The sequence below is a fragment of the Monopterus albus genome, unplaced genomic scaffold (assembly GCF_001952655.1).
Source record: "Monopterus albus unplaced genomic scaffold, M_albus_1.0 scaffold25.1, whole genome shotgun sequence".
NCBI classification, from domain to species: domain Eukaryota; kingdom Metazoa; phylum Chordata; class Actinopteri; order Synbranchiformes; family Synbranchidae; genus Monopterus; species Monopterus albus.
Window position 1 is genome coordinate 2778290 of NW_018127905.1, and position 14098 is coordinate 2792387.

Genomic DNA, 14098 nt, shown 5'->3' on the forward strand with positions numbered 1-14098 from the left:
AGCAGTTTGTCCTCTGGTGTTTACGCCTGCACTTTTCCAAGCATGCTATTGGGTGATAACTACAAATATGTCACGCATATCAGACCCAACAAATAGCTGCCAGCTCGTTTTGCTGGAAAAAGTGCCGTCGGTGAAGTTACACATGTAAGGGAAATGTGCAACAAGTACTTACACATTTCCTGTACATCTGTAACTGGAAATTACAGATTTCTTGCCGGCAACAAGTACTGCTGGTTTTCATTTTTTGAAAACTGTAGAAGCTATTAGCAAGAAATCGGGTCTTCAATTGATAGACATCATCTAAATGCACAAACTCTCCTGTTGGCCCGCCACCTACAAGTGAGGCAGTTTTTTTGTTTTTGTGCTCTTGATCCCATTGGACTGTCTGGCCAAAGATTTGAGATTCGAGCTTAAGAACCTCCCTCCTTTTTCCTTTTGATTGAGTATTTTATGGCCATTATTTATACTTTTTTATTCTGTTTTTTCCCATCTAATTTAGTACATTTTCTATTTTATTTCAGTGTATTTTGTTGATTTTTCTTTGTTACATTTCATTTCAAGCACATTACTTATTGTTTTTTTGTTCACATTTGTGCTGCTTTATTGCCAGCTCATCAGTTATTCGTTTCAAGTTTGAGAATCAGAATAGTATCATATCTTCAGTATCACAATTACAAAAGTAAGATTTCTGATGCATTTTAATGGGTATCTGAAAGGTGCTTACTATTCACTTATTTTGTATGCATTGTCAGTTTGTCCATAACAGAATGAAACTATCAATTAATCATGTTAGCATTAGTGACAGTAGTGGATTATATTATATGTGATGTTCATTTTTTTGCCTTATGATGTTCATATTGGGAAAATTGTTATGAATGCTGTCCACAAGACAACACATGCTTGTTTTAGGTGGCCATATAGTTACTGAGTAAGAACTGAAAATCAACATTTTATTTTGTCTTCTCTCTTTTTAATCATAACCCTCCTGTTATGTTGCGGGTCAAATTGACCCACGAACATAACTGCTGTAAATGAGACAAATATTTGATATGTAGAAATGAACTTAACATCTTTACTGTTCCTAGGCCACTGGAGGTGGCTACGAGGGTGATGAGTACCAAAACGCAGAGCTCGTCTTCTTGGACATCCAGAATATTCATGTCATGAGGGAATCACTGAAGAAACTCAAGGACATTGTCTACCCCAATGTGGAGGAATCACATTGGCTGTCCAGTCTAGAGTCTACACACTGGCTAGAACATATTAAGGTAAGAAAAATGTTCTCTGCACATGTAAAAATGATTAATCTATTCATTTGAGCCTTTAATGACTTGTTTCTAAAAGATCAAAAAGCTTGTCTAAGTCATATCCTTGTCTGTGTAGCTGGTATTGTCAGGAGCCATCCAAGTAGCAGACAAGGTTTCTGGTGGAAATTCAGTGGTGGTTCACTGTAGTGACGGTTGGGACCGAACAGCTCAGCTCACATCTCTGGCCATGCTAATGCTGGACAGTCACTATCGCACACTCAGAGGATTCCAGGTCAGGAGCTGAAACAACCTAACAAGGAAAACTGTTATTGTGTTGCTAAATTAGAACCCAATGTGGGGTACACAAAGGTTTAATATACAGTGATTTTTACTGTAGTTACAAGTTACAGAATGTCACTTGTTTAAAGGTTGTCTTCTAAATTAAGCCTGATTTAATGAACATTTTTGTGCTGATTTAGGTGCTGATTGAGAAGGAATGGATCAGTTTTGGGCACAAGTTTGCCTCAGTAAGTGCATGGAAATGACTCTGTATTTGCCTAAATACTGTCAAATATTTTAAAGGAATTTTTAAATGGTTCAGCAACATTGTAACAAAAAATGGCCCAGCTGACTTATAAAAACCGTTTGCCTTCCTGTGTATGTGTAGAGGATAGGTCACGGTGACAAGAACCATGCAGATCAGGACAGATCACCCATCTTTGTGCAGTTCATTGACTGTGTATGGCAGATGACTAAACAGGTAAGATTAATACATATGAATCATGTAGCTGCGTTCATGTGGGAATGTAACTTCAAAGGAGTTTAAATCACATGATAATGATCAAAAACTGAGATTTCATTAGCATTACAGGCTATTAAATTGGGTTAGCACAATTACTAGCCCAAAGTAAGTCAGTCTTGGATGCACAAATTGTGGGGGTCTTCATTGGTTATTTTCGTTCATGTGTGCACAACAGCTTAAAGTCCGGGTAAAACAAAGTCATTGATTAGTTTGTAAACACATATTAATGTTAGAAAATAATAATAATTTCTACTGTAACTTAGTGTGTATAATCACATCATAGTGTAGCTCATGTGAAGTATAAAACATGAAACACCACTTTTGGTAAAAAGAAACTTCTAAAAGAGACAATGACAGACAAGATTAATGAGCTGCAGTAATCCTCTCCTCTCAGTTTCCTACAGCCTTTGAGTTTAATGAACGCCTCCTGCTGACAATCCTGGATCATCTGTATAGCTGTCGCTTTGGGACTTTTCTCTACAGCTGTGAGAGTGCACGAGACCTGAATGTAAGACTGCATGGAAATAAAACACCCTGATCTAAGTTGTCCTACAACATACATGCAAGTATACCATTGCACTGTATTTCAGCTGCAAATATTACACAGCTGGTCTCTTTCTGGCAGGAGGTGAGGTTGAAAACGGTGTCTCTTTGGTCGCTGGTCAACAGTAAGATGGACATTTATTTAAACCCCTTCTACACCCCGGAGTCTGGTAGAGTTCTCTATCCCGTTGCCAGTATGCGTCACCTAGAGCTATGGGTAACATACTACATCCGCTGGAACCCACGCATACGACAGCAGGTAAGACCACCACTGTTTCTTATAATTTGTATACAGTGACTTGGGTGGGATTGTCAATTGGGCATCTGCCCTGATCCTGCTAATTATTATGAGTGATTAAATACCAATTAAAGTGCTGATCTTGGGAGTGAAACAACATGGTCTTGGGTTTTTGTAAATTTTATTAACTAATCTAACTGAAGAAATGATGAGAATATCCTGTAAGTGATGGAGACAAAATGTAAAGACATGATACAGTGACAGATGTCTATCTGTGGGATGAATGGGAATGGTAATGACCAAAACCAATAAAATTCTTTTGTCTATTGTGAACAGATTCAGCTGAAATTTAGGAAAAATTATATTGAATAAATTGAGCTTTTAATCACAGAGCCAGACAGAATAGAGACAGCTTAGCCTACTGGCTCCCAAAGCCTGTTTGTCGCTCAGCACTGGTTCGCATTGCTTCGGTGAATGCAGAGTCTTTGCTCTGTCAAGCCCACTGGAAGACGGCTGGCTGTTGGCAGGCAACTGGAAGTTTGGGTCTATTCTGGTTGGTTCTCCCCAGTCTGGCTTGATGTTGTATAGGCCGTGTGGATCTAGACTTCCTCACTTTTACTAGATGGTGTGATGCAGTTTGGCAATGCAGTAATTTGGACTCTGTAGTTTGCATTCAAAAATTGGAGCTGGTTTCCTTCAAAAAGCTTGCAGATTCAACTCAAGGCTAAGATGACAATTGCTTTACTGTGGTGGCTTATTGTTAATTTTGAATAACACAGGCTTGGTTTTTTTGCCTGGAAAATATGAAACTACAGTTACAACAAAAGCACTATAACAAAGAGGAAAAATCAGGACCGCACGCCAAAAAATTGGGGGAAAAAAAAACCTGCTGTCTACCAAAAAATCCTAAAGGATAATGTCCAGCCATCAGTTTGTGACGTCAAGCTAAAGTGCACTTGGGTTCTGCAGCAGGACAATGATCCAAAACACAACCTGAGGATGGCACAACCAGTTATTAGGTTTAGGGGGCCATGTCACCTAGGACCATGTAGGTTCAGATAGCTTTTTTCCCTTAATAAATAAAATCATCACTTAAAAACTGCATTTTGTGTTTACTTGGGTTATCTTTGTCTAATATGGAAATTTGTTTGATGATCTAAAACATTGAAGTGTGACAAATATGCAAAAAATAAGAAACCAGGAAGGGGGTAAATAGTTTTTCACAGCACTGTATGTGTGTTTGTGCCTGTGAGTAGATTCCTTTTCAAATTTTAAGTAATATGGAGTCTTGATAGAATTTATTGCGGCTTAACCTCTGAATCCATAATATGCGAAAATTAACAAAATTCACATGCTAGACTGTAGCTTTAGGCTGCTTCCCACCACTTAATATTAGAAACAAAACCAAACTATTTGCATTTTTCAAAAGAGCTAGGCAATTCAGGAGTGTGGAGGACATTTTTTGTTGAATTTTACTTTTTTTTTTTGTGTGTGTGTGACTATGTTGAATGTGGGCAGACCAAGACTCATTTTATTTTATTAAAAGGCAAAGTTAATTGCTATAGATATTTGTCCTGATTCAGGTTCATTTAGAAATGTGTTTTGTAGTGTTTGGCTTTTTTAAAATTTTCTGTTTATTAATGCCTGCTTTTTGTTGTCAAAGTCAAATCAGAGTTTTTAAAATTACACTCTCCAGAGTCAAGTTTTTATTTTTTCACCCTAATCTGTGATGTAAATCACACCGGAGACAGAGAGAGAAGAAAAACTGCAGAAAGTAAAGGTTGCACATTTACTGTAGCATAGTCAATCATGGAGGGACTGAACAACTGTGCCATTTTAGAAAATTTGCACAAGTACGTGTTAACTCCATAACTTAAATTAAGCAATTCAGGAGGAATTACCAATCGTTCTTACAGCCATTTTATTAAATAGACATGTCTGTGTCTAATTAAGATAATGACAAAAAGGGCCACTGTAGGGGAAGGTTTCAAGAACATCAATATTTTCAGGAAAAAGTAATGTAATTAAAAGGTTTAATTATATAAATTTGGTGATAGTCATTCCATTTTTCATCATAGTGAACTTGCTGTCCAAAGAACTTTTTTGCAAGGATTATTATACAGTCAGGCAGTGCTCAAAGAGTATAGGGGATTTTATTGTTGCAACCTACCAATCTTTTTTCTTTTTTTTTATTTCATGTGACCAAAATGCCATATTAATCAGAATACACTACCCATTTTTATTTAAAAATGTAAAGGTTTTTAACAAACAAATGAGGGTGGAGATATAAAATCAAAACAAACTTGAAATTATTGTTATATTCTTCTTAATGAATTACTACTGATGGTGGTGTTTTTAGATATACTAGAGGCTGTGTATTTGTACTGTTGGTAAAGAAAGTGTGTGTTGTGTCTTCCAGCAGCAGAGTCCAGTGGAACAGCGCTACAAGGAGCTGTTGGCCCTCAGAGATGAATACTTGAAGAAGCTGGAGCAGCTGCAGTTGTCTGACTCGACCTCTTCTTCTCGTCTGGCTAACAGCCCCACCCCCAATACGTCCTCCTCCACCCCCTCCACACCATCGCAGCAATACACACATCTACACACTCCCTTCTGAGGGCTGGTGACACACACACGCACACACGCTTTCTCTGATATACTTGTTGACTTGCACTTACGTCCTCTTCACTCTGATTTCTGTCAGTCTGACTCACATGCAGGGAATCAGTGTTTTGCAATCCTACCTGTGGATAACAAAAATATTTCAATTTCATGGTTAACTCTTAACACCATACTGCAGTGCCAATGATGGTGGTTTATGCAATATGTCACAGTACAGCCTTGTCACAAGACTTTTCTATACACATACTCACCATAAAGTGAAGCCTTAAAGACATTTGGTGGCTTTCAGTTCAAGGGCTTGAACACACAGGACACACAGCAGCTCTGTATCAGTGTTCACACGAGCAGCACATCTGGCCTGACCTTATGTTTTTTCTTTCTATGTCATAATGTTATTTGACAGAACACAGCCAGGAAAAACATACTGTTGGTGGCTAGTTGTTATATCAGATACTCACAGAAGCACCTATATGCAGTATATTATACAGTAGATTCAGTGATGAACTGAAAATGAAACTGACATTGATCTATTCATCTAACACTAGCAAAGACAGCAAATACAAGCCCTTCTCCAAAAATGTTATAGTCCCTTTTTCTGGAGCTTTTACCTACACTTAGGCAAACTCTATTCACTGCCAAAACACCCCCGTAAAAGAGATGTTAACATTTCGAGAGGTAAAGGGAGAAAACCCATGGGTTTGCTTAAAGACTACGCACACATGAGTCAAACCACTGGCAGAGATAAATAGAGAAAACACATTTCTGTGGTTTTCATATTATAATATGGCTAATAATGTCTCAAAAACAGGGCAGCACGGTGGCACAGTGGTTAGCACCGTTGCCTCACAGCGAGAAGGTTCTGGGTTCGGGCCCCACCTGGGACCTTTCTGTGTGGAGTTTGCATGTTCTCCCCGTGCTTGCGTGGGTTCTCTCCGGGTACTCCGGCTTCCTCCCACAGTCCAAAGACATGCAGCTTAGGTTGATTGGTGTCTCTAAATTGCCCATAGGAGTGCATGTGCGCGCGTGTGGTTGTTCGTTTATGTGTTAGCCCTGCGATGGATTGGCGACCTGTCCAGGGTGTACCGCGGGCGGTTGCCCCCCCCCCCCCCCCCCCCCGTCTCCAAATATTCATGTTTGGAAATTCAACACTTTTCACAGTTAGATGTCCAAATATTGGTCATCCCACAACACATCAGTTGGTGTCCTGTGTGAACAAAACCAAACCCCAATCAAAATGTTATACAGCTTTCACACTCCTTCCTAATTACTGTACTGCTGTGGATTGTTGCCCTTCCCCATGTGGAATCCATTAGGACTGCTACAGAGCTGATGCAATGGTTTTCAAGGCCGAGGGCTTCTACAGTGGATATCACTGCACAAATCCAGCTAAATCAAGTGTGTCCAATTTTGATGAATTAGTGTGCAATTTGTTGCTTATCACCTGAGGATGAAAGCTAGAGCTGCCTCTGTCACATACAGTATGTTTAATAACTCCTATCAACTAAGCTCGCCTGAGCAGTATTTTCCAGCACTTCCTACAACTCCTAAATACAGTACTGAGTTAATACAGTTCTAGCCAAAAAGAATAGTTAGGTTAGAATTAGTCAGATTTATTTTTTATTAATGCAGCTTTGATATGGTTTGAAATATATTTCAGGTGCTCATGATAGTATAGGGAAGTGAAGTGTTGTCTTGTGCTCCTGGATCACTTCATGTACATTTATGTTCTCACTAAACACTGACCCTGGATGGAGAAGCAACACCAGCTCCGTGTAACCCTTAACATGCCAAGATGTTTATAACCAGTGATGGTGAACAGGGAAAAAAAGAAGTTTCCCACATTTTAATTGGATATTAAGTGGAGTAGTTTTATTTAATAAAGTGTTGATTTACATTTTCTACTTCTCTAAGTGGCTTTTAGGAAATTGGATGGACCTGTCTGTAATTTCTTGTTTAGCTGCCTAACTGCTCACTTGTCTGCCCCATTGGATTCCAGGTTAAAGCTTTGTGCAGCAAATTGGCCGTGTCTCCAGACATCAGCATTGGAAGTTTGTGCAAAACATGTTATCATGTCTAATAGCAAGGTGGGGAAAAGCCAGAAGACCTGTGTTGTAAAAATCAGGGAACTGTATATAGGTTTATATGGAATCTGTTGCAGGAAAAAAAAGTTGTCCACACAAAATTTTTATGGAAGATGATCTGCACCAGAAGGATAAATAGATGAAATGTTAGAATGACAAAAATAGAAATATTCATGTCAAACTTTGGGCTGCCACATTCAAATAATGCCATAAGTCAGTTATGTTATTTTGTACTTTTGACTCAAACTAATGAGTTAGAAATCCATGATTAAGACATGTCATCATTTTGATTCACTGTTTCATAATTGGCAGAAGTGGGGGATTCAAGTCACATGACTTGACTCAAGCTAGACTTAAGTGGCAAATTTGAGGACTTGAGACTTGCTTGACTAACACTGGTAAAAGAGACGACTTTGACTTGAATTTTGACTTACATGACTCAATTTTTTTAATTAAATATAAGCACTTTTTCTAGATCCTGATGTTTTTTTGTTTTTCTCTTTTTGAGACCCAATTGGGTGAATTCTAATGTGTTGCTTGCAAAACTGGCAATCTGCCAGAATGCAGCAGACCAGCAGAAGCCAACTGCAGGATGCAGTTGTCATGGAGGGACATAGTTTAAAAATTGGATTCAAGGATCATGTTGTTTATGATGGTAGTAAGAGAACAGCAGTATGCAAAGTCTGCTGTGCAAAAATCTGTGACCGAAACACTACAACTTCATCCATCACTACAAAACTCACAAAGAAAGTTAAGTAATGCTATGTGAATATGTCTTTGCAGCTAACATTAGCTAATTTATTGGCTGGTCAAACATTAGCTAGAAAGCTAGCGTTAAGTTTAAGCTGTTAGATTTGTCTTTGAATCGATTACATATCTTACTGAGAAGAGTTTATGATAGCCATGAAAGCCTTGAATGTATTTTTTATTTAATAGCTAAAGGTTTGTTTCTAACCCATGAATGCACAATTAATATGTGCTATTACCATAACATTAGGTGATATGAGCCCTGACAATCATCACAAAGTATCCTTCAGATTGAAATAAGGATCAGAGAAAGAATGAAGAAGGCAGATCTTGTTAACAGTATTTATTTCCTGCAAGGCAGGAGTCCTAAAATTGTGCTGTACATTTTTTGTACCTAGGTTTTAAGCAATAGGGGTATATTAAAATTCCAGGGCCCTATTCACCATTGTTGTTTGTTTAGAAGGCATGTTTTTGATTGCTACAAAATGGCAAATATCAGTAAGAATTATAAGGTGTAAGCAAACTGCAACACTTTTTTTGTTAATGATTAAAATAAGACTTTTTGTGATCACTGTCTTTTAACCGATTTAAATGTGGAAATGAGGGTATATCATCAGAACTTTGTACGGCTTGCTTGACTTTTAGTAGGGACTCAACTTGCTTGACTCTCACCACAGTAATTTAGGACTTGCTTGAGACTTGTGCATGTATGACTTACTCCCACCTCTAATAACTGGCTTCTAGAAAATAATTGTCTCTTTGGGTTTTGGTGCTATCATGGAGCTTATGTTTACACAAGAGTGTGCAGAGTCTAACTCAGGGTATCAAATGGACAACAGTGTGTATGTGGATAAAAGAGGAATGTTAGGAAAAATCTAGTTTTTATATTATGACAATAGAATTTAAAATGGGGCGACTGTGGTTCAGTGGGTAGAGTGGTCATCACCCAACCAGAAGGTTGGCGGTTCGATTCACGGTGCCTGCAGTCCACATGTCAAAGAGGCCTTGGGCAAGACACTGAACCCCAAGTTGCCCCAGATGGTTAGAGCCATCGGTGTGAGTCGGCACCACAGTTGGTTGCCTCAGTTCTGTACCAGAAACAAATTCCTTGCCACTAACTTGTAAAGCTCCCATTCTAGTTACTTTGAAACCAGCTGGGGTAAACTCAACAGAATAACTATGACCAGCATGCTGCTAAAATACCTATCGTAAATGTGTGCGTACTGTACCATTCAGTTTGTCAGGATGATGACTGTTCATTACAATCACTCTTGAGGTTAATTGCTCTGCTACCACATTTGTTTAGTCAGTCTAAGGGGGTAGTCCTCAGTCTCTTATTACAGCCCAGGCCACCTAATAAATAATTGAGGCTTGGGTACTGTAATACTGTAAGAACTGGATATGGGTATGATACATGGTGTTGCCAGCACATCATCATCCATCAGTGAGAAATCCTGATTGTGTTATTTTGGCAGTGGCAGCTATGGGTCCACCACTGAAAACATAATGAGACTAATGGATAAAAGAACTCCAGATCCTGGTTGCAGTTTATCTTCAGAGCTGCTACAGAGCTGTGCTGTGGCTCTATACTCAAGGGAACTTTTCAGCATATTTTGTTGAACCTCATACTGGATAGTTAGACCCAGAAGTCACCATGGATAGCCACTTTAGATCCAATCATTCTGACTTTTTATATTTGTAACATTCTATAGACACCGCCTTCACAAATGAATTATTTTTACCATAATCCTGCAGTTCTTTCCAGCAAGAGTGGTTCCATTGCCAGTGAACTGAAATATGCCAAAAAGCAGCAATTAGCATTTTCACCAGCAGAAGTTGTCTAGTTGTCAATACAGAAAATGTGTGAGACTGGCCAGACCTTTTTAAAGATAACCTGCCTGACTTTTGAAGTGCCCAATAGAGAGGCAGAGTGTGAGAAGCTGCTGGTCCCAGAAGGAATTTCCCCAGTGTAGATTAAGTTATGCTGAGCCAACCTCCTTCAGTGAATGTTGTTACATTTCCATTACTGTTATATTAGTGATGGTTTTATGAAGCTCATTGTACTGACCTAATATTGGTGTTCCACAACATACAGCCTACATAGCGATGCATCAGTGGTCTGTCAGGTGGGCCAGGTCACGTCAGCCAGCCTTCTTCTAACCTGGGTGAAATACAGTATATGTTAGACACTGTCCTGTTTCAGCTACCTTGTACAGTACAGACTTTCTAAAAAGAGAAGTCCCTAATTACGAGATGTTATCAGCACAGGCAAGTTAATTTTGGTAACTTTTTTGTTTTTTTTATTAAATTCTCTGGGAGTTGTAGTTGGCACAGAGAATGTAATGGATCTTTACTTCTGGAACCATGAGAACCTACTATGTGTAATTTCAAATAAGCAGCCTTCATGGTGAAAGTCACGAAGGTTCAGAAAAGCCAACTCAGGTTCACTTTCAGTACATTTTCTCTTGTTCAACTGACTGTGTTTCCAGCAATCTGGAAACAAATGCATTGAGGTGATGTGCTGTAGATAGTGTGGCAGTTTCAGTTGTGACTTGAGATTTAGTCATTGTGTGTAGTGCATCAGGTCATGTCCAGATTTGTGCCTTTATAGTGAGACTTACCTTCTCCTCCTTAATGAGACGTACCCTAGCTCTCTTTGGTCTGTCCTGACCGCTTTGTAGTTAAAGGTTCCAAAGGAATGCAGTCTTTTTACTCGTGATTTGGGAGAATGCTCTGCTGTTGTTTATGTGTTTGTGGGATTTTGAAGTGGTATCAGGTGGGTGGTCACTGCAGGTATTTCTCAGGTAAATACAGGTAGAAGACAGAACTTTAGAAGGGTTCATTTCCTGTGTTGAAGGAAGCCCCTGGATCCCCTCTAAATTCTGTAGTGTGATGCCATAGCAGATCATATAGAATGAAAACTACAAATTTCCTACTCTAACTTTAGCCCCTCTAACCTTGTTGATAAGAACTCATCATATGAGTTGCTTATTTTTGAGTATAACCTGCTCCTAATCCTTTCCTAGCTTCCATGCAAATGTAATCCCATTGATTGGCCAACAGTTACTGATAAATGTATCGAGTCCACTGTGACTAGGGGCAACTATAACCCAGTAGTTACTGATAAATGTATCTAGTCCACTGTGACTAGGGGCAACTATAACAAAGTGGATAGAAGTTAGGATGAAGTGTCTTGTTTCATAGAGTCTCAAGAGAACGGGCTAACTGCAACTATGTTGTCTTTTCTAGGTCTGGGTGAGTAGGATCAGGTAGATTAAAAGAATGCAACTTGAATCCTGTGTGCAGAGTGGATTAAATACAGAACAGGGTACTTGGACACTTTTTATCTTTGAACGGTTTGGTCTCACTAAGGATGTCTGAAGGTAAAACAACAGACAGAAAAGAAGTGAAAGCAATGTGTGTTTGTTGGGTGGTTGTGTTTTTATGGTTAAACAATGAAAATCTTTTTTTTTTTTCTTTTTTTTTTACTTTGTACAAGCACCATGATGTAATTACCTCAATCAAAACCTATTTTACTGTCTAAAATTCTATTGTTGTAATATACAGTTATTTTGTGTAGTGTAAAATCTTGCATTTTTATAACAAAGGAAAGCAATGTTGGTTCAGAAACTGTTGGTATAAATTGTAGATTTCTGCTCCTTTGGTTAAAACCTTTGTTTATTTTTTTTTTTGAGGGCATTTGTTTGTACCGTGATGAAAAAAGAGAAATGGGGATACTGTTCACTTGTCATGAACCTTGACATCTTTCTCTCACTTTGATGATGGTTTTGGTTTAAGATTCTCTGTGGTGAATCAGAATCTGAGAAGTACCCTGTCATTGTTCATTTTAGTTTGACTCTTTTATTAATGTAGGGGATCGTTTGAAGGATATTACATCATAATATATTTTGCTTCTTAATAAATACATATGAAATGTGTTTCAGGGTGTTTTAGGCATCAGCAATGGAACCTGAATGCACTTATAATGTATTTCTTTTAATCATGTCATATTCTCTCCACAGTTTGTTGGATGGCTCCTGTTGTGTAAATATTACCGATTAAATTAATTTAAGTATTTCTGCTTCTGGCTCCTTGCATGTGTTGATTAATCAGTGTTTTTTTTTGTCTTGTTTTTCAAGATGGTCCTTTCTTCCTGCATTAACATGACAAAATTTGCCAAAGTAAACACATTGTTTTTTTGGAGAATGTTTTGATATATTCATGGGTGGTATGATCTATAAGAGTCCTGCACCATATTCTTCAAATATGGCTTAACAAATTCAGGCCAACATGCTGATATCAGGCTAAAATATTCTGTTTTGTTAGCTCTCTTCCAGCTAATTTGGTTCTTTGAAAGCAGTTTGAGGATTGATTTGTTTAACTTGGATGCAATTACTGTATCTTGCACTTGCACTTTAAATAAAAACAGAGTTGAAACCATAATCACCATTCCTTTGATGGGCTGAGTGCTGATTACAGATCCAGGAGGTGCAGGTGTTGGGAAGCCTCCCAGCTTGCACTGGGGCAACAGATTCATGAACATAAATGCATACTGATGTATTTTACTGGTATTATTTTGTTCCACATTGAGGTCCACAGTGTTTCCACTGTTCTGCACTTTCATCACTTTTAACCAGTGTGCTTAGATAACTGTTTTTATGACATGTTGAATTAAGAAGTTCCTATTCTGTTTATATTGATTGCAGATGAGCATGTCGCACCACTGCACCATATTCTTCAAATATGGCTTATGGCCACCTCCTTCCACTCATCTCTCATCCTCGCATCTTGTGTGTTGTTGGGGGCGGCTGTGGCTCAGGAGGTAGAGTGGGTTGTCTTCTAACCAGAATGTTAGTGGTTCGATTACCAGCTTGTCCAGTTCGCATGTCAAAGTGTGCTTGAGCAAGACACTGAATCCCCAGTTGCTCCCAGTGATGACACCGGTTTGGGAGTGTGAATTGGTGAATGACTAAATAGTGTGCAAGTGCTTTTGGTGTGCTGCACAGAAAAGCGCTATACAAGTATAGCAAACAGGACGTGTGTGTCCTTTTTAAAAAATAAAAGATCAAAAGGCACCAGGCCCAGATGGTGTGGCCCCCTCCTGCCTGAAAGCATGTGCTGATTGGCTGGCTCCCATCTTCATATTTATCTTCAGCAGGTCACTGGAGCTGTGATGTCACCTCCTGCTTAAAGCTTTCCACCATCATCCCAGTCCCCAAGAAACCCTCTATCAGTGGACTGAATGACTACAGACCTGTCATAATGACATCTGTAGTTATGAAGTCCTTTGAAAGACTGGTGTTGGCCCACCTGAAGGACATCATAGACCCCCTGCAGGACCCCCTGCAGTTTGCCTACCGGGCAAATAGGTCAGTGGACAATGCAACGAACATGGCGCTGCATTACATCCTGCAACACCTTGACTCCCCAGGGACCTATGCACAGGCCCTTTTTGTGGACTTCAGCTTGGCATTCAACACCATCATCCCGGACATCCTCCACTCCAAACTGACCCAGTTCACTGTGTCTGCCCCCACCTGTCAGTGGATTACTAGCTTTCTGAAAGACAGGAAGCAGCAGGTGAGGCTGGGGAAAACCACATCCAGCCCCCGGACAATCAGCACAGGTGCCCCCAAGGGACCCCTCTGTCAAGCTCCTAAAGTTTGCTGATGATACAACAATCATTGGTTTCATCCAAGACAGCAATGAGTCAGCCTATAGACGGTAGGTAGAACAGCTGGTCCTGTGGTGTAGCTGTAACAACCTGGAGCTGAACACACTCAAAACAGTGGAGATGACAGTGGACTTCAGGAAGAACCCC

General features: G+C 39.3%; 1 protein-coding gene across 2 annotated transcripts in view; it reads left to right on the forward strand.

Annotated features, from left to right (window-relative positions):
- mtm1 (myotubularin 1) overlaps positions 1-6323 on the forward strand; it is a 32341-nt gene extending 26018 nt beyond the window's left edge. The window contains exons 10-16 of one of the 2 annotated variants that reach the window (XM_020594948.1): positions 1086-1268; positions 1384-1539; positions 1727-1774; positions 1915-2007; positions 2444-2557; positions 2675-2851; positions 5250-6323. In XM_020594948.1, the coding sequence (XP_020450604.1) occupies positions 1086-1268; positions 1384-1539; positions 1727-1774; positions 1915-2007; positions 2444-2557; positions 2675-2851; positions 5250-5444 (966 nt within the window). In that variant the 3' untranslated portion in view covers positions 5445-6323. The remainder of the gene's footprint in view (positions 1-1085; positions 1269-1383; positions 1540-1726; positions 1775-1914; positions 2008-2443; positions 2558-2674; positions 2852-5249) is intronic. The other variant, XM_020594949.1, reaches the window with a different exon arrangement.
- Positions 6324-14098: the final 7775 nt, after the last annotated feature.